Source organism: Plectropomus leopardus, chromosome 7 (genome assembly GCF_026936395.1).
Source record: "Plectropomus leopardus strain MGB_pleo_1.0 chromosome 7, ASM2693639v1, whole genome shotgun sequence".
NCBI classification, from domain to species: domain Eukaryota; kingdom Metazoa; phylum Chordata; class Actinopteri; order Perciformes; family Serranidae; genus Plectropomus; species Plectropomus leopardus.
The window spans coordinates 7547447-7568220 of record NC_142182.1 but is presented as its reverse complement, the minus strand read 5'-3'; the positions used below and the strand labels follow the sequence as shown (position 1 = coordinate 7568220).

Here is a 20774-nt window from a genome sequence, read left to right as displayed (position 1 = left end):
TGAGAAAAAAAGGCAATGAGCACCTTGGCAAGAAATGTTCCGCAAATTGCAAGAAATTAGTCAATGTAGAAAATTATTTTTTGAAAAGCCAGGGGAAAATGTCTAGAGGAAAGTATATTAAATTCATAATAATGACCAATTATCGTTTGAAATTATGTTACATAATCATTTTAATTGTAGGCACTTTTTCAGTTCATTTTCTTGTTTTTTCTTTTTTCTTTTTCACTTTTTACAGGTAAATTCATTGCACCTTTCACAAATTTCTTGCCAATTTTGGGGTCATTTATTTACTTTGCTCATTGCTTTCCTTCCATGTTTTTGCTCAGGTTGTTATACATTGCAATCTTAAAAAAGAAGTGAAATATAAATCCATTTCTGGTCAAGTGCATGAAGGGATGACGCATTAGCAGCAGCTGACCTCATCTGAGCCCTTTTCTCTTTGGGCCAATCGTCAGCGCTGTCATTTTGTCTCACTGTGTTGTCTTTTCTTTGTCCTGCCAGGCAGCTCCCCGTCAGTGAGGAACTTGTCCGCCCAGCACCCCCTCCTCCCTCCGTCCCTGACACCTTCACACAACTATTTTCCATCTCCTGTTTCCTTTAATCCCTCTCTTCATCTTCCTGAAAATCTCCAGTCCTCCCCTTGAAATCCTGTCTTTGTTCCAAACATGGACTCCTCTGGAGAAATATCCTCAGCCCAGGACGGACATCTCGACCCCAGGAGCAGCCCCGGTCGCTCCGATCTCAGCGGACTGTACCACCTGGGACGGACGTTGGGCAGGGGCCACTTTGCTGTGGTCAAACTGGCTCGTCATGTCAACACGGGGCAACTGGTCGCTGTCAAGATGATTGACAAGACAAAACTTGATGTTATGGCAACGAGCCATCTCTTACAGGAAGTGAGGTAATGATGCTGACTGTTACGAAAGACAGGGTTAGAAGAAAAGATAAAGTTTAAAAAAAGTTTTGAAATTTGTTCCCTTGGTCATGGAAAACCCTGGAAAATTCATGGATTATCACAATTACATTTCCCAGGCCTGGAAAAGTCATGGAAACATCATGGAATTTTGTTGTGTGTAAAGACGCTGTGTCTTCCATGAATAACACATGAAGTAACATAACTGCAAATTTATTTTTTGTAGCGGATCCTTAAAAAGTCTTAAAAGGCATTGATTTCATTAATGTTAAAATAAGGCCTTAATTGATATTAAAGTTACTTAAGTCAAACTTTTAAAAGTCTTAAACATGTTTAAAATGTTTAGACAAGGGAAACAGGATTCAGTGATTTATTTTTTTTATTTTTTGATGTTGCATTGTAAAATCTTAATTAGTAACGTATTTAAAGCAATAATAATTTGATGAATACTTCTTGTTTACATTGTGGAAATTATAAGGTAGTTGAATCCAGTGCACTGTGAGAAACAGAAAACTTGCCACCTAGGTGTTTTGTAGTTCTAGCCAGATTTTTCACCGGACCAAAAACTGCCAAAATTGCCCTTAAAACTAAGTAAGAAGTGTTGGATAATTTTTTTTCTTCAGTTTTGGTTATTGTAAAAAGTCTTTAAAAAGTAAATCTAACTCGCTTTGCCATCCTGTATGTGTCTTCGTTTTCTCCTCATGTTCTGTCTTTCCCTTCATGTGTGCCAGCTAGCTGATATTATGATTAAATATTGTTTGATATCTTCAAAAAATACCCAGTAAGTGGGTCAAGAAAAAAAGTCATTATTGGTCCTGGAAAAGTCATGGAAAAGTTAAAAATGTATTTCTGAAATTTGTGTGAACCCTGTGTGCCTGAAAAACAACAGTGAAAGCACTTTAAAGTAGGGCTGCAACTATGAATCGATAAAATCGATTAAATTAGAATATTAGAAAAATATCCATTCGTTGCGCGCGCGATTATTACGTCATTCGCTGCGTCGCGGGACTGCTTACGTCACACGCAGCCGGTAGAAGCGGGTGTTTTGAAGAAGCATGGCGGAGGCAGAGAGGACGTTTCGTACGAAAACTTAAAAGTTTGGGAGCACCTCACGTTGCGCAAAACAAGGAAGTGTGTTAGCTGCTACTTATGCAAAAGTGACGCGGCACGGCACGCGAGCACGACGGTTATGATGCAGCATCTGAAACGAAAGTGAGGAGGAGTTTAACGGCGGGTAAGTCTCGACAAAAAACGACGCTTGTTCAGTAAAGTAAGGACACGCAATGCTGTAAAAGCTGTCAACATTTAGTTTTTGAATTGTTGCATATTTGATTTTGTAGTTATTTATTATTTGATATTACTTTGACAGCTGAGGGATGTTCAACCGCCTGTTTATGCACATTTTTAACTTGTCAATGATAATTTGTTTTTGAACAAAGTGATGGGAGAAAAAAAGCTTATTTCGTTCCTTCTATTTTTTTTAAAAAATCTGTTCATTTGGAAAAGTAAAATTGATTATCAAAATAATTGTTAGTTGCAGCCCTACTTTAAAGCTTTGTTTGGTCATATTTAATGGGATTTCATACAGACTGATTACTGTGTGTGATTTATCTGAATCCAAAAATTGAACGAAAAAATAATGCGCCTTTCTAGATTTTAAGGTGCCTTCCATGCGTCCACATTTAAAACTGTTAAAAGCTAATATTCTCAGTTTCCTTCATTACCCTGACAGTTAACTTATCTTCATTACTGAATATTTTCAGGTGCATGAGGCTGGTGCAGCATCCCAACGTGGTCCGCCTCTACGAGGTCATCGACACGCCTACCACCCTCTACCTGGTCATGGAGCTGGCTGAGGGGGGCGACCTCTATGACTACATCCTCCGCCACGAGGGAGGTGTGGCAGAAACCACTGCCAAACGTCACTTTGCCCAGATTGTGCGTGCTGTGGCGTACTGCCACCAGCTTCACGTGGTGCACCGGGACCTTAAACCAGAGAACGTGGTGTTCTTTCCCCAGCAGGGAGCGGTGAAGTTGACGGACTTCGGGTTCAGCAACTTATTCCAACCTGGGACGATGTTGGCCACCAGCTGCGGGTCGCTGGCGTACTCCGCTCCAGAGATTCTGCTGGGAGAAGAGTATGATGCTCCAGCTGTAGGTAAGAGAGAAAAAAATAATTATTTGGGGAATGTTAAAACTGAACTGTTGGTCTCAATCAGTGGTTCCCCAAAATGGGGGTCAGGACCCCACATGGGGTCTCTGTAGAAATCTTATGGCTCAAGATGATTACCAGAATAAAAAAGTAGAAAAACATAAAATAAACACTTGTGCTTCATCAAATTATATTTATTTTTTCATGCTTTCCGCTAAACAAAGCTTACTTTCTGCTGATTCGGGAGCCATTGGACAATTTTAGCCATGATGAATGATTTGTATGTTATGAAGACAAAAAAAAACAAAACGCTCTTTGGTTAACCCTTAAACACCTGGATCAACATCAGTTTTCTTGCGCTGCATTCAGATGCCTTTCACTAGCATTTAAACTTCTAAGAACCTGAGAAAATTGATTGTATTTCTTTTAAATAAACATGGGAAAAATATAATAAGCAACATGGCAAGATATGTTCTGCAATTGCAAAAAACAAATAAAATAATGAATGGTGACAAAAAAAATCTGAAAAATATTGGGGATGAATAATTAGATATTATCAAAAAATAAATAAATAAGTAAACAAGAGACATATGTCTAGAAAACTATATTTAGAATTATCTTTTATTATATATCTAAAATAATATCATAGAAAAAGAAAAAAAATGTATGTGTATTTTTAGCACTTTCTTAAGGCCATTCTCTTCTCTTGTTTTTTACTTTCCTTTTTCGCTTATTTTCCAGTGATTTTCTTTGAACTTTTTACTAATTTCTTGCTTATTTTTGGGCCATTTCTTATCAAGCTTCTTGTTGCGCTCCTGTGTTTTTGAAAGAAAACAGGTCAAGATGCTCAAGTTTCAAGGGGTTAAGCTGGTGACAACAGGTAGAAACATGCAGCCAATTACAAGGGGCCACAAGCTTAAGAGGTTGTGAACCACTGGCCTAGATAAGCTAATATGTGTAGGTTGTAATTACACACTGCAGATACTGACATTACACTCGCGCGTACATTCAAATCATAGCCAGGAACTATATATAGCATCCTGGTCTGTTCTGAGACAAGCTTTTAAAATGTTTCTCTTGAAGAAATATGGACCAAAATCTAAAAAAAATCTTACTCAGCCATTTAGTGACTTTTCTGGAGCTTTCCATCATATGCCTCAATTATCATTGGATCCCATGTCAGATCAACATTTTTTTGGGGAATAGTAGATGTACAAATTTCCACTTTTTTCTGAGCACATCAAAGGGCTTGACCTCAGGTAGAGCAGTTGACAAAGAAGTCGTAATTTAAGGTCCATTTAGTAGCTGTTCTGGAGCTTTCAATCACACCACACTGTCAGCATAAGTTTAAGTCGTGCCATTTCCAAGGTCAAGAATTAAGACTAAAACAAAAACAAAACATTGAAAACATTACAAATATGCCATATTTAGCTGGAGATCTGCATTGTTTCTGATTGTGCCTGTTTGCATGTGTGTATTCATCACTTTCTGTGTGTGTGGGAGTGTTCTGCGGCCACATTCACCCCTTTGACCCCGTGTGTGTGTGTATCCCTGTCTATTTCTTATCTCTCAGTGTGTGTGTGTGTGTGTGTGTGTGTTCCTGCTCTGTATACCCCTCCATATGTATGTGCTTGTATTTGTTTGCGCTTGTGTGTATGTATAGATCTGTGTGTGCGTTTGTACGTGTGTATATCCATAAAGGATTAGTGTGTGTATCTGGGTCAGTCTAAGCAAGCCAGCCAGTCGTGAGCCAAGCGGGCACGTTCTGCAGTGGAACCAAACACTGCAGCTCACCACTGGTCTCTCACACTGCATAGCAAGCATTTGTGTGTGTGTGTGTGTGTGTGTGTGTGTGTGTGTGTGTGTGTGTGTGTGTGTGTGTGTAAAAGACAGAGACAAATGGCAGAAAGAGAAAGTGCCATGCATCAGTGTTTAGCCATAGTAGCGAGGTTGGTCTGCACAGCTGGGATCTGTGTGACTTTAGAGGTGAGGCCGGTCGATAGACTGTAGGATTTGACATTATAGGAACAGACAAAAAACTGAGGGATTTGGTCCCATGTCTCCTGGGGGTGGGGGGGGCGCACAGCATGTTTTTATCTTCTAAGCTGGACTAGGACAGATTTTGGCAGAGTGTGGGCGCTATTTATTCTGGTGACTACAAATGCATCTGCACTGAATACAAATGCATCCTAACTGCAATTAGGAGGTGTTCTTGTGGAAGGACATCTACAGCATTTGTTTCACCGCCTATGGCAAGGATGAGCTGCAACTGTGTCAAAACTAGTGAATATGTTATTTAACAGACTAAAGGTCTTAGTTTTCTTTTTCTCATATCATCTTGTGTTGTTGTCTGCTCATAATACAAAGGACACACTGATTTGTCGGGCGAATATCGTCTTGTATTCGCCTTGTTGACTGCAGTGAGCCTATCAGCAAATGATATGACATTCACAGATGGTAGTGGCTGATGTTTTTCTGTTGTGTCACATCGGTTTTGCGCAGGCTGAAAAAGCCTTCAGTAAAAAAAGGACACAGTAAACACTAAACACTAAAGTTTTTGGCTTCATGCAACACTGAGAAACTTAGTAGAAATGAACTGGGCCCCACCTCCAATATTGTATTCAGTTCTCTTTATAAATCCATGAGTTGCATTGAGTTTCAATATGATGTGTTGAAGCTCTATTTAGTGAAAAAAAAACAGTGAGAATCTGGAATAAATAGTTGTTTAAGGAGAAATTTGTTGGTGTTTCCACAGCAAATTAAAATGGATATTAGAGCGGGAATTTTACTAACATTTATAGTAAAAAGGCTTTTGAAGCAATTATTTTATTTTAAATGTATTGTTTCACATAAAAGAAGGTTTTGTATAATTATGTAAAGATAGTGTAATTAAAGAGTGTAAAACAGTTCAGTTCCTTTTTTCATTGGCACAAAAGTGGGAATAAATAACAACATCAATAAAATTAACAACAAAATATTGCTATTGACCCAAAATGTACAATCATTGCATCCCTATATGATACAAATAATACAAATTTTCTTCGTTAACCAAGGGCCTGACAGGGTGTGGTTATGAAGATCCCCGGCTCACATGTCCGTATCATGAGCACTTATGTGTTGCGTTAGTTCCTTTTTTCATGTTAGTTCCTGTTTTTAAAAGTGTCCATGTGAAGGGCGTTCATTTAAATCTATCTCTGTGTGTGTGTGTGTGTGTGTGTGTGTGTGTGTGTGTGTGTGTGTGTGTGTGTGTGTGTGTGTGTGTGTGTGCGTGCGCGCACAGCTATTATTACATCCTCTAAGACAGTTTCCTGCTTCACCTCAACTCAAGTGCACTTTTCAGTTCTGTTTTAACATGATTCAACCTGTGGATATCACCATTACATCATCACTGTTAGAAATGCACACTTCCATCATCACCCACCCACACACCCATAAATATATGTATGTGTGTGTGATAATCCTGAGCTGCACAGGGGAAGAGATGTCCCTTAGTGATCTCAGCTTAGTAAGGTGACTCATAAAGCCGTCTCTATCCACACACACACACACACACACACACACACACACACACACACACTTAGACTGTTCTGTGCGTCTCTTTGATATTTCTGTGAATAAACAGACTGCTTTTAAATTCACTGTGGTTCATTCAGTGCTGGGAGTCTTTGCAGTATATGTGTGCACTGTTTGAGGACATGGTGCATGATGTGTTTGATGATAGTCATATGATGTGGAGGAGAGACAGCGTTTAACAAAGATAAACACTGCTGACAGTTACGTAACGGCCTCCCATTACTGTGTGCACGCATGTGTGTACACTGTTTGAGGTCTAAGTGTTCATGTGATGCTTCATGTTAGGTTCACAGACTTAAAGTCGGTCGTCACCGCTGGTGCATCACACGCTTGCCTGCTAATGATAAACGTTTGTCCTCTTTCTTGGTCAAATTGTCTTTTTGTCATCGTGATCAGCACTAAATATTTGGACAGAACAGGGTCAGCCTCTTTTGTCATTTGTCAAGTAGAAGACTGCAAATTATAGTTGGTATGTGTGTGAATGTGCTTTGCCTAAATCAATCTTAATATGACAAAATCTGGTGAGTTATGACGGGGAAGCTGTTGACAAAGGAAGAAGTGAGGAAGATATGTTCTTAGCAAGAGGAAGCGCTGCATTTAGCACATCCTGAAAGCCTCTCTGGGTGTCAGCCACACACCCAGAGAGGCAACACACACGTTATTTATGCTACGAGGTGTAAAAATAGTTAAACATGGTTATAATGGAAAGATTTGCCCATAAGTGTTTCAACCTTGTTATGAAAAGCAGCCTGACGGTGACATACTTTGCTATTTTCTGGTATTTTTTTGATGTGGTCCAGTTGTCTAATAAACTTGGATAATTGAGCCAAGTAGACGGTTAATTTATTTTCAGTGCAGCACATATTAAGTTTTATTGGAGAAAAGGCTGCTCTCTATAATAGCAGAATTTGGTGTCAGTCCTTTATGAGCATTTACAAGATGAGGAAGATGAATGAAAATACGTCAGACAGGGTAATAAAGTCTGAGGTCAAGTTGACTAAGAGCTCTCTGATGTGCTGTCCAGTCTCCACAAAGTGTGATGCATTGAACCACAGCACAAAGTTTCATTTAGAATAATCACTTTACATGCCGCCTCTTTGGCTGGATGCAACATCATATATGCCACTCATCTCTCTGCTCCAGGGTGGAGGGTGAAGGTTGCTATTGCCCAGCTCGGAGCAACACATGGAAAGCCCCCTATAAAACACCATTTAGATCAAAGGATAGTTGGATAACTGTTTTCCAGACAGAACCTCTTTGTCAGTGTTTTCATATCAACCTGAAGGCTGCTGGACTGTTTATTCTGCAAGGACTTTTCTAAAGCTTGCAAAGCCCAGAGCCAGCACGTCAGCAGCAGACGTGTTGGAAATATAACGGCGCAGACAACAAATCGTCTCTCTTAGCAACAGAATCCAAAAACAGTCACATCTCTTTGGGGGAAATTGCGCAAGACTAAACTTAGTCATTTAGGAACAGCATGTGAGTGAGTGTGTGCAAAGGTGCTCTTAAGAAACATTGACTTCCCTCCTCATTGGCTCCAACTACCAGAGTTCCCAGAGTTATGAAATTCCTGGAGAAGTTATGAAATAAAAACTGAGCTGAACTTACTGGCCTGGAAGTGGTTTGGAATTTACAGATTTTTTTTTTAAAAGTTTTGAATCTGCATTGTTTTGGCTTCTGTTTAAAATATCTTCATGAAAATCCCCAAACGTGTCTAACATTACGTGAAATATGTTCTGCGATGTGTGTTTGTTGATTGGATTTTCATTTTTCTTTATCTTATTTTATACACTAAAATTTTATACACTAAACTCAAGGCTCAGCCTTGATTTTTTGAATCTTTCAAGTTTATAAAAATTTGTTTTTTCATATTTTCCAGAATTGTCACTATATCCACACAGTAGTACACGAGGCAGACTATCCAATGGCATTTGTAAGAAATTGGCCGATCAGAGCAGAGAAATATCTAACGCTGTCTATCATGTCAATCACGGCTTGTGAACTGGGGCCAAATTGTCAAACCAGTCAGCGCTGATCAATTATGAGTCAGGATCTGTTACTGCATTGCTTATTTTTTGCATAAAATGTTTTCAGAAACATATTTTAGTGTACTGCTCAGCTTTAAAATGCGAAATATTGAGGACCTGCAGCCATGGTGGAAGCAACCAAACCAAAAACTAAGCAAAGCCCACAATCCACGGCAAACTCTCATTTTACAGCTTAACAGTTCACCAAAATATGTTTCTGAAAACATTTGAAGTGAGAAATATTCAATGCAAAAACAGAAGCAGTTGTTTCTTGCAAATGCCATTAGAGGCACTGTGAGGAGGACAAGGAGGATTATTTTTCTCACAGATTATCTGTCTCGTGTACTACTGTGTGGATATCGTGACAGTTTCAGCAAATTTGACTTAAAAAAATTAAATAAAAGTTACCTTAGGTATCTTTAACAGAAAAGTACTTTTAATTCATATTTCGTTTCACACCATCTTTTACTCTGTGTAAACCCATGTTGCTTTCAGTTAGTGCATAACACAACCTGGCTGTTTTTTAAAATCTGTCATAAATCAAATCTTAGGGTTAGTGTTGCCGTTTTTTTAAAGGGTACAAATATTTGAAGAACATGTAACATGTCTTACATTATCCATGAAGCTCAGCTGATTCTCAGGAAGTAATGCAATGTTAGACAGATCAGAGTGGGATTTCTACTTGAGCTATTATAATGTCACTCGAAGGTGAAAAATGACTATTATTTCTGCTTTCCTATTAAGGAAAGAAAAATGCACCTCTGCTCTGTACATAATAATCTGTCTCCCGGCTTTATCAAGACCAACATGTCTGATTCAGGAGATAATATTATCAAAATAATGAGATTTGTCAAGAACATAAGAAAAGTAGCTTCATAATTGTTCCAGTGTACATGATAAAATACATTCATCAATAACTGATGACCTGAATGCATCATTTCATAAGTTACTGCCATGCAATGCATGCTGGGATACTTCAGTTTTATCCTCCAAATGTGGGCAAAAACGGGCTGCATTCTTTGTCTGCACTGGGACGTCCCTTTGAGACGGGTCTGACTTTGTTGACCCTTTATGACGTATTTAGTCCTTAAATGTGGACTCTGTGGGTCAGTGCCTAAAATGGGTCATAGCCAATCACGTAACCAGGATCGTTCAATCTGCTGATGAACTCTGTGCACAAAGTTTTGCAACTCAACATCTGGTTTGTACAGTGTGTGCGTGTGTGTACGCTGAGTTGATGTTTGTACTGTCAGCAGGCCACTAATGCGTGGTGAGAAAGTGCGATATTCCCCAGCGAGCAGAGAAAAGTACACTCCCAGCACTCAGTGGCTTCTCCTCCCTGTTGCATAACACTTCTCTAGACAGAATGAGCGTGCCTGTGAGCATGCACATAGGCGTGCACGCTCACGTGCACGTAAGCATACATTGTATGGCGATGACTGAGGGCTGTTGTTTGGACCATCATGAGTATAATGTGGGACAATGGCTGATGTTTATCACACATGGGACTGGTACGTGAGAATCTGTGGGTAGATACAGATCTGAATGAAAGTCAGTGTTTCTATTGTGTCCTGTCTGTGTGATCTGCTTATGATATTACAGCGAAAACATTTATGTCCAAAGGCAAGTCTCTGACAACACCTGGCTCTTTTTTGAGTTTTTATTTTTTTTATTTTGCTATGACTATGTATTGTTGCTTATTAATCTTGTTCTAAAATGTTCTGCAGATAGTAGGCCTACAGTTAAAGGCAATGATTATCTGAATCCGGGACGTTTTTTTGGCAAGTTAGTATGAAAGTTAAAATAAACAGACACCTGGCTTGTAAAAAGTGACCGGGCATTTAATTGAGAGAGGCTAATATTTGAAGTTTTACAGTAATTAAGTCTGGACTAGAGTATTGGACTGACTGAAGGACTGAACAGCATTGCTATCCATATAGCTACAGTGCTACATGGCTAATAAATAACACAACAACGTGCTGTTGCTTATTGTGGTTAGTTAAACATCACTGATACATTCAGTATTAAAAATGCTTGCCCACTGCAAACTTAGTTGTTTTAAAATCGTATTTGTTCCTACCTCTATGAAACTTTTAAACAATACTGCTTAAGGCTGCAGGGATTGTGCAATGATTTCATGATGTTTTACCACTGAGTGTGTGTAATGTGTGTCGCGCAATGTATGTGCAATATTTTGTATGTGCAGTTGGATTATGTGCTATTTATTGGTGTGACTAGGAAGAGCGAGTGCTGCTTTGTTCATATGTAATTTGTGTTATTGTAAATGTGAAGGCATTTATGTGCGTAGCATCTGAGGCCAAGACAAATTTCTCGACAGGGACAATAAAAGTATATCGTATCTTATCCAATCGTATCGTATCGTAAAGTTAAAAATCCCTGAGTATAACAGAGAAACAGCCAGAAGAGAAAACAGAAATATGTGAAGAAGCATGAAAATTATTAGTCATTTTGAGTAGAGATGTCGTGAGACATCATTACACCACATTTTTGAAAATGACTGCGCTACTGTGTTTTAATCTAAGAGTGCTCCCTGTATAACTCTACGATGACAAAACTGATGACAAATTAAGGAAGCAAAAATGGGGGAAAGACCAGGGTCAAAAAAAACTCATTATCCTTCAACTGACTCATCAAAACAAAGTGATATCAGCAAAAGCTGCATTTATTCGGTACCTGATCTGGCTTTTTTTTTCTTGTGTTACATCAGAGCCAACACACAGTGTGAACAGCATGTGCAGTGTTCCCTTTTTCCAGTGTTTGGTGGAAACACAAAAAGAGACAGAAAAAAAGGGGCAAGATCATTCTCAGAATAGCACAACACCACAACAAGCCCTCTGTTTGTTATGGCCCTCAGCCCTCAGCTCTCTTTCCCATGCTTGTGTGTGTGTGTTTCCTTGAACCGGTTGCCACAGTGTTCTCGCCCAGTTCAGGCTGTTCTGAGTTTGCATGGACCTCCTCTCACTGCGTCTCCGCAGAGAGGGAGGGGGGAGAGGAGGAAGGAAAGGGAGGGACGGGAAAGAACACACTGTCAGCAATGTCGGTTTCTCTGTGCGTGTGGGTCCGTCCGTGCGTGTGTGTTTGTCAGCATCTGTGTATCTGAGTCGCGGGTCAAGAGCGCCAAGCCCAGCCGTCTGCAGCTTAGGCTTCGAAATTTACACACGTAAACCCGGTCATCCTGCTGCTACTCATGCACTTCTCTCCCACATTTTTCCACTTCATTGAGAAATAACCTAAAGTAACCTGATGGACCACTCGGCAGGAACACCACCATGTTTCTCACCCTGACCTCTGACCTCTCTGTGGAGGACGTGAAGGAGGCAAAAGGAGATAGTTGAGAAGAGTTGATCCTTATAAGTGGATTTTCAGGACAGAATCAAATGTTCACCTCATCTGTGTGCGGCTTTACAAAATAACTGCAGGGGTGTTTTCAAGCCATTTCAAAAGGGACATTTATTTTTAAATATCCCCAATGAAGCTCACAGATTTCTAAATATGATCTGATAGCAGAGGGATTGTGGGTTTTTTTAAGGGCTGACATGATTTGCTATTTAAGGCTAATTTTGTGCTCTGTGTGTGTGTGTGTGTGTGTGTGTGTGTGTGTTCCAGATATCTGGTCTCTCGGGGTGATCCTGTACATGTTGGTGTGTGGAGTCCCTCCCTTCCAGGAAACCAACGACAGTGAGACTCTGGTCATGATCCTGGACTGTCGCTACTGCGTCCCCGAACATGTTTCAGAAGACTGCAGAGAGTGAGTACTGATGACTGACACCAGCGTTAGACCATAGTAGATTAAAGGGATATTTCACCAATTTTCAATCAGCTTTGTATCAAAACAATGCGGGTAGTATGTAGGGGTGGGGACTGAAACCTAGTTCTGTATAGGACCAGGTTCTGCTTTTATCAAAACCCGAAAATCAATAACGTTTGACCTAATCGATACTGCTATCGAGACCCGTGGATTCTTTAATGCAACATTATATCTCGAGTTGAGTCACGTCATTAAAATCCATCACTGGTCCACTATCATTGATTGTGCATTGAATTAAACGTTAATGCAGTACTTTTGACTCTATTCGGGTTAAAAGAAAAACCCTTTCAACTCCGTCAGTTTTTGCGGCACAGTCTTCATCATCATTCACTCAGCGCAGCAGTGGGAAGCACTCCCAAACTTTGAAGCAAGTCCTGCCACTTTAAAATAGTAATCCAATGTTGAAATAGAGTTGACATTATCTGGATAAGAGCTAGTTAGCTAAATACACGAGGCTGCATAAGGTTTCATTGGGATGTGTTTAAGGTCGGCTCAGTAAAATGACTTTAAGGCAAAGGTAAATAAAATGTCATCGTGATGTGTTCAAATGTAACATCAATAAAAAGAAAATTCTGTTTTTCGTGAGAACTTGAATAATACAGTTGTATGAGTGAGAAATATTATTTTCACAGCAACATAAAATGGACAGTAGAGACTGAATTACCACCTGTTTATCGTCCTTTCTTGAGCTCTAATAATCTGATAATACATAATTAAAACTACTGATGCAAAGATTATTCAAAGTAAATATTTAAATTAAAATAGTTTTTTCAAAAAAAGTTGCCTCGTCTTGCCACCAAATAATGGAAAAGTATCGATAAAGACTCCGATCGTTGAGAAGTTTCAATAATGATGTCAATAAAAATGAACATACCCCATCCCTAGTTTTGCTGGCTCTCGGTGCTGTTGCTCGAAGTACCGTCTGTTCTTTGCATTTTCTTATGGCCCGCCAATCATGCCGCCATCACACACACACACAGAGTATACTCTGTCTTTCAAACTCAGACCGATCACAGTGAACGGTGAAACAGTGAAACTAGGCAGTGCTGATCGAATATAGATCAAGATTCTGTTACCTCACTGCCGATTTCTGCCTAAAATGTTTTCAGAAATGTACTTTAATGCCCCGTGATCAAATACCAACCAAGATTCTGTTAGTTAGTTGCATATTTCTCACCTTAAATGTTGTCAGAAACCTGTTTTAGCGTGCATGCAAATGCAGTCTGGTATTTGAGGGTTTTCTACCTTTTGAGCAAAAGCCAATGCCACAGTCCTTTTCTCTGATTTCTGTTGCCGTGCAGCACTAATTTCAAAAGTATTTACATCTTTCTTCTGCAGAGACATCCAATTTTTTTGTGCGGACTCCCTTTATATCTGTGAAATACTTCTTTAAGGTCCATGTATGATCATAGCTTCAGAAAAAGAGTTATATATAAAATATTGTATCATCTTTGTAGTTTTAATTTCCTGTGAATTGAATCTTCATTAAAGGCTTATTCTGCTCTTGGTGTTTTTTTGCTGTGGACTAGATGTGGTGGGTCACTCTATCTTAAGAAGCTACTGACCGTAAAATCATCTCATTAGCGTGCGTTTCAGTGGATAATGTTAGTGTCCCAGTTATCTCCGAGGTTTCTCTACCCTGCTGCAAATTTAGTTTTTCCTTAAAACGGTGATCTCTGTCTGACAGGGTTCATACAAGGAGCTTAAAGTGTTTGAATAAGAACTGAAGTCCTAGAGTACCTTGAAATCCAGACCTTTTTTAAATTGGTGCTTGGAAAAGCATTTGAATGTTATTAAGAGGAGAGCAAAATTATTAATTATTTGATGAAATGTAGTAGATCAGTGTTTCCCAGTTGGTGTGTCGTGGTGTAAAAGAAACCACTTTATTTTAACGCATAGACTTACAGACTTTGTTTAGGGCTGTTTTTTTTCCTGTCCTATTCTATTAGTCCTATTTACTGACAGATTTTTAAGTAATTGCACTTTGTTCTTGAAATACGTCTTATTTCAGTGTGCTCTGAGCCCACATGTTCACATTTGTTGAAATAATATTGAATACGTGGTATCTCAGGTGTGGACCTTGAATTAATGCCTGAGGCCCGGTATACACAATGCGATTTTGGGCGATCCCAGATAAAATATGACCATTGGAAAAGAAACGTGGCGATATCTTTGGTCGTACGTTGGTCCTACATCACACAGTGAGAGATGGCCGTCGTTATAGTGTTGTGATCAAAGACAGCCTGGGATAAAATTTAGGATGACCATCTCACTGTGTGTCTGCTGTTACAGCCTACGTCTGCTAACCAACCAGCAGAAATGCAGCATGAAATGATGCACTGATTAGCGCAACTAGTGAATGCTAAATGCGAGTAGATGCTTAAAAATACCTCTATCTCTCGTTGCAAAACCGGCATGCCAACTTGGTCTCTTTTCTCCAGCCACGACTGCGTTCACATTCTCTTCCTCTTCATCAGACTTTTTCGACACACAGAAATGCCATTGTAGCGAGGCCTCGATTCATCTTTGTTTTCATTTTTCTCTCATCACTACAAAGGCGTAAATGGATGACAGGCTGATGACGTTTTCTTCTTGCACATTGATGTCGATGGACGTAGTTCGTAGCCTGCAGTTCAGGAGGTGTTGTCATTGTAGAGTCTGCATACGGCAAACTTGATGTCGGACCCAAGTTTATTAAGATTCATGCCGCACCGTGTAGCTGCACAAAACATTAAGATTGCAAAAATCTCAGTCTGCAGGAGGCTTTGAGAGAGATGTGGGCCCTGTGGCTTGACCAGTTGAGAACCATTGTGGTTTTAAACTAGAAAGCCAATAACAGCTGTGGTTTCAGTTTTTGCCAATGTCCTTTGAGTGTCAATCGGTTGGTAAACACCAGTAAATAGTTGCCACCAGGATATTTTGCGAGTCTGCCAACAGTCACACTGGAGCGGCATCAGCCGTCAGCATGAGTTTTGAGCTTAAATTTGGCAGTACGCAAATGTTAAAGCAACAGTTAATCAATAATATGCTGATTTTAGGCCTTGGTAGCATGTTTGCTCCATTTACGAATGTGCACAATTTTCTTGCAACAGATGGTTGTGCAGATAACAATTTCATCCCTAAAGTGCGTGAAAGTCTTGACCTGCCTCCTTTCTGTGCGAAACACTTTCTTTGGCTTTTAACAGTGAGCGTTATCTCATGTTCATCTAATACTGTTTTACTCTTGTTTCAGTCCTGTCAGCGCGCACACACCTGGAACAAAACACAACTCACATGTGCTCGTGTGTCTTCTCACTTCACCTTCACTCCTCACACCTCCAACCAAAACACACACTCTGTCCTCTGCTCAGTGGACCGCAGGGTAAACATCAGTACAGTTTGATCTGCTGCTGCAGCTTTGCAGAGCGAACAGTCTTCCAGAAATTTTCACTAACTCACCATTGACTTTTCAGAGGAATAATCAATCAGAGGAAGTAAATGGTTGGCAGGACATTAAAAGCAAATGAAAATTCGGATCCAAGCTCAAAATGCACTGATCCCTTTTTCATTTGCTTTTAAACTCCAGCAGCCACATACATGTTTCTAGGTTTTCAGTGCATTTGTAGGATTTTAAGATGTTTTTCAGGATTTTAGTTGGTTTCGAGGATTTCAGGATGTTTTCAGTATTTAAAGATGTTTCTTGAATTTACGGACGTTTCTAGGATATTAGGACATTTCCAGGATTTTAAGATGTATTTAGGATTTCAGGACATTTGGGACGTGGTTAGGATTTTAGGTTGTCACACAGATTTTCAGACATTTCTAGGATTTTAGGACTGTAGGGACTTAGACAGGACCTCTTTTGGTGGGTGTGGGGATCCTCCACTGGTACTTTTTTTTAACAAACAAGCTCTATTTTGATGCTGTTTTATGCACTCTGGCACCTTGTAGATACTAAAAGTACAAAACCAGTTTCCCGTGTGAATCACTTTATTTTTATAGTGAACTGGAAAATGGTTGGGTCTCCGCCCGGCACCCTATCAGGGGCCAGATTGAATGTCACTGTTTAAAATGGTATGAAATTGTCTGTAAGCAGGGCTGTTGGTTTAATTTATTTATTTTGTATCTAATTGTAGGATTCAGTCAGTCAGAAAGCTCGATGATTCATAATGGGCAAGTGTCAGTTTTTGTACGATTGAGAGGTGGACTAACATTCTTATTTTGGTCTTTTAATTGGATTGGCTCTGTTGACAACCACAAAAAATAGAGCAAAACCAACCGTATCCTTTAAATATGAGCATATATACAGCCACAATGGGGAAATCAGCTATGTAAACACATAGCAACAACACTGAAACATAACCAAATGTGTTAATTATGTAACAGTGGTTAGTGTGGTACATATTGCATCAGAACTACAGGTTGCATGTGTGTAACAACCGCTGTATCTGCATGCAGATCTTTCTCTGAAAGATCGCTGAATGAACGCCTGATACACAGATTTCCTGTTCTGTAGAAGGCAACAGGCAGAAATCCCCTCAACAAGTGTTTTGTTAGATTATCTGCTGCTGCAAACACATCCTGGTACATCTGAACCACCACTTGTCATATGACTTAGCCTGCAGCCACATGATAGTGTATTTGATTACAGAAAAGAGCAGAACAACCTCCTGGACATTCAATTTATACAGGTTTCAAGCTATTTTTTAGGATCTGTGTAGAAGACTCGAGGTCAGATCGTAATCTGATCATTTCAGTTGCTGTGTTGGCTGATAATCCATGAAACAATAAACCTTTCTGTGTTTTCCAATCAGTCTGATCTCCAGGATGCTCCAGAAGGACCCGTCTCGCCGCGCGTCCCTCGAGGAGATCGAGGCCCATCGCTGGCTGCAGGGCCTTGATGACGCCCTGCTCAGCCCAGAGGCCCCACCACACTGGCTGTCAGGGGCCCTCTCTCCCAGCTCTCCCCGCTCAGGAGTACCTGAGTGTGGGGACCTGCTCGCTGCGAGGCCCCCATCTCAGCAAGCTTTCCCTGGCCCCTGGCAGCCCAGCCTCAGCTTCACCCTCCGTCCACCTCCAGCTGAGGAGCCTCCAGCCGCTAAGAACCTTCCCGCACTGCAGCAGATCTGTGAGGAAGACGAAGAGGAAGAAGAAGAAGAAGAAGAGGAAGAGGAGGAAGAGGAGGAGGGCAGTTTGGCAAAAGAGCGTGACGTTTTGGCTGCTTTGTCAGTAGCAGAGCAAGAAAAAGAAGCAGAAGAGATCCTCGATGGTGCCGATGGTCAAGAGAGCATGGAAGAGGAGCAAAAAGAAGGATTAGGAAGCTTAGTTGAGATAATGGAGGAGGAAGAGGAGGAGCAAGAAGAGATGGAATTAGATAGAGAAGACAGTGGGTGCGTCATTTCAGACCAGCCAGTCAGTCACGGAGACAAGCCGGTTTGTAAGACACCTGAAGTCCCACCTTCGTCTCTGTCTGGTTTGGTGGTGCCTTGCTGTCAGGGGCAGCCGGACTCCACGAGTCCGGAAGAAGGACAGGACGACGAGAGGGAACCAAACAACAACAACAACAAACCTCCTCCTCTCCTCCCCGAGCCCTCCGCACCCTCTTTTCCTGCCGCCTCCTCCGGACTCATCCTGAATGAGAAAGAGGCCAGAAAAACGCAAAGAGAATCAGAACAAGATGAGAAAGCAGAGGAGGGCGGAAGAGATGACCTCTTGACAGACAGATCTCAACCCCATAATGCACCAGGGGCCCGAGACGAAGCCGCTCCGAGGATGGAGCAGGGCAAACGACACAGCATAAAGCTACGTGAGAGACTCTTTCAGTTCCCTCTGTGCGAGAAAGCTCTGGCCTTCAACATACCGGCACACAACAAGCCCAAGATCCTGCCGCTGGCTCAGTACAACTGCTGCCATGTGCTATAAGTGAAACTGCGCTGCCTGTGACGTGCCGCTCGCTCGCTCTCAGACTGTTTAGCAGCGAGCGGTCGGCCGGCTGCAGAGCACACACTTTGTGAAGTGGCAAACCGCTGAGCTGCCTGCTGAGCCTTTCTGCTGCAGAGACCTGGAGGCCGGAGAGGAAAGGCCCTCAGCATGCAGACACTAGGGTAGGACGTGTACAGCTTCATACCTACAAGTTCTAGCGTTGTGCTCATGTAATAAACATCGTGTTAAGCTAGAGGTGGTGTACAGCACAGTAGTCAGACTTAGTAGAACCTCATGCATTTGCTGCTGATACAGAATTACAGTGATCTGTAGCTTAGGAACAATACTGGACCTACGAAGAACGACAGGCGCGATGGGTGCGACAGTTTTTATCAAATAAGCTATAGTCCGTTTTGTTTGTTTAAAAGGTGCCTACAGCGACGATATGGGTTTCGCACTGTACACGGCCATCGTGTCATTTTGGTTCTGACTGTAAAAAGAGTCAGAATGGTCGAGCGCGCAGTAGATCCATGATTTCATATTTTATAATACATAAATTAAACTTTGAACCAGCTTCTGCTACAGAGTAGCACTCGTTCCCTCTTCCCTTTGCACAACCTGCTTCTCTCATTGGTTTAAAAGCTCTTAATATAAGCTCTATTAAAGAAAGACTGAGACTGTTATGATATATGATATATATGATACTGTATAATATATGCCTCAGACTAAGATGATGATATGTTCTCTTAAACCTTTAAGTCTTGTCCTAACATACTGTATACTACTATTGATAGGATCATTGATTGGGATGCAGGTCTTCCATCGTCTTCTTTTTATTCATACCGAACAGTTTAACAGTCTTATTTTGGATGTGCGGCTATGAAGTTTTTTTTATAACGTGACAAAGATATTAATTCTCTGCAGAGATCCGTGACTTTGTGCATGTTAATACTGTTATTTATCAAATATACCTCCATGTGTCTTGGATCTGACAGGACATTGTTTCTCGTGTAACTGTAACTGAAAGATGAATTGCACACAGTACGACTACTATAGCTGGTAGCTTTCTACGAGCAGTATCTTTGGACTGATGAATAGATTTGTTGGTCCTTCAGACCGACTGATGTGATATGTTGTTGTGTAGCTGAGGAGTCCTGCCGTATGGTATTATTTTACCATGTAATGCCTCTGTGTGTTTCTCTATTTTCTCACACACACTGTAATTTTCCTGTTTTGAAGCTGAGATAAGAAGTGAAACATTTTTAAAGTTACAGAAGGCCAAAGCTGTATAATAAACTCCATTTTCCTCCTTTAGTTCAGCAAACAGATTCCTGTCAGTCACTGCACGGTGGATTATAAACGTGTGACCTGTATGGGACAGCCCCCACCTGCTGTATAAAAGGAGCAGATGTCACGTGAAATCAGATTATCGCTCACATTTCATCAGCCATAGAAGCATATAATCTTTGCAAAAGAGGGATAAAATCCCATTATCTGTCCCCGTGTGATTGCAGCCTGTCTCTTCTCAGTGTGTCTGTGTCTACTGACCTGCATTATAACTAGGACCACGTCTCTTTGGAGCCATGAACTTATTTTTCTGTATTTATTTATTAAAATATATTAAATCAACAGAGTGAATGTATGCAGTGTGCTGTTTTTACAGAGAAAAGGGACAAGGATGCTGTTTATACTCAACTTGCTTTGCCTTGGGGTTCTTTTGCAACATGATAGGAGTCCAGGGGCCAGTTAATAAACAAACAATAACATTTATTAGTAGACAATAATGAGTTGCCTGTTTTCAACATTTCAATGCTTGCTGTCCCCACTAATCTTTGCAAGAGATGAGATCAAGTCGCAACAAAAACTTGGGGGTCCAGGGTGTCTTCTTCACTGCAGTTTTTTGACATGTCAAACAAAATGTCTAAATACGACATGTTATAGCTTGTAGAGACCCAACATGGTATTGCACGTCAAAAAAGGCCATAAATGTCACAGTTTAGCATGTCAAAAAAATGTGAGAAAACGTCACTGTATAGTATGTCGAAAAAACTGTCAAATTTTGACACGAGATTTTTCGACATACTATACTATGCAGATTTCGGCCATTTTTTCGACATGCTATATTATGATGTTTTGGGCCCTTTTTTTTCGACGTGCAATACCATAGCGTGTCTCTACAGGCTATAATATGTTGTTTTATCAACTTTTTTGGACATGTCAAAATCTGATGTTTTCAACATACTATTATGTTATTTTTTACCGTTTTTTTTTTTGACATACTAAATTGTGAAGTTTTTTGGCCTTGACATGTCCAAAAAATGGCTAAAAAGTGAATATTATAGCATGTGTCATAGAATAGCATGTTAAAAAAAGAAAAAG

General features: G+C 40.5%; 1 protein-coding gene across 1 annotated transcript; it reads left to right on the top strand.

The window, feature by feature from the left end:
* Positions 1 to 501: 501 nt before the first annotated feature.
* Positions 502 to 20024, top strand: snrkb (SNF related kinase b). Its single transcript, XM_042496143.2, has 4 exons — positions 502 to 901; positions 2677 to 3071; positions 12293 to 12434; positions 17288 to 20024. Exons 1-4 carry the CDS (start codon positions 666 to 668, stop codon positions 18393 to 18395), a joined length of 1881 nt encoding a protein of 626 aa, XP_042352077.1. The 5' UTR covers positions 502 to 665; the 3' UTR covers positions 18396 to 20024.
* Positions 20025 to 20774: the final 750 nt, after the last annotated feature.

Bases quoted from the DNA above. Each gene is read 5' to 3' on its own strand.
- snrkb (XM_042496143.2), top strand. From the start codon at position 666: ATGGACTCCTCTGGAGAAATATCCTCAGCCCAGGACGGACATCTCGAC. The intron at 3,072-12,292 runs GTAAGAGAGAAA...TGTGTGTTCCAG, and splicing joins GTATGATGCTCCAGCTGTAG to ATATCTGGTCTCTCGGGGTG. The intron at 12,435-17,287 runs GTGAGTACTGAT...TTTTCCAATCAG, and splicing joins GTTTCAGAAGACTGCAGAGA to TCTGATCTCCAGGATGCTCC.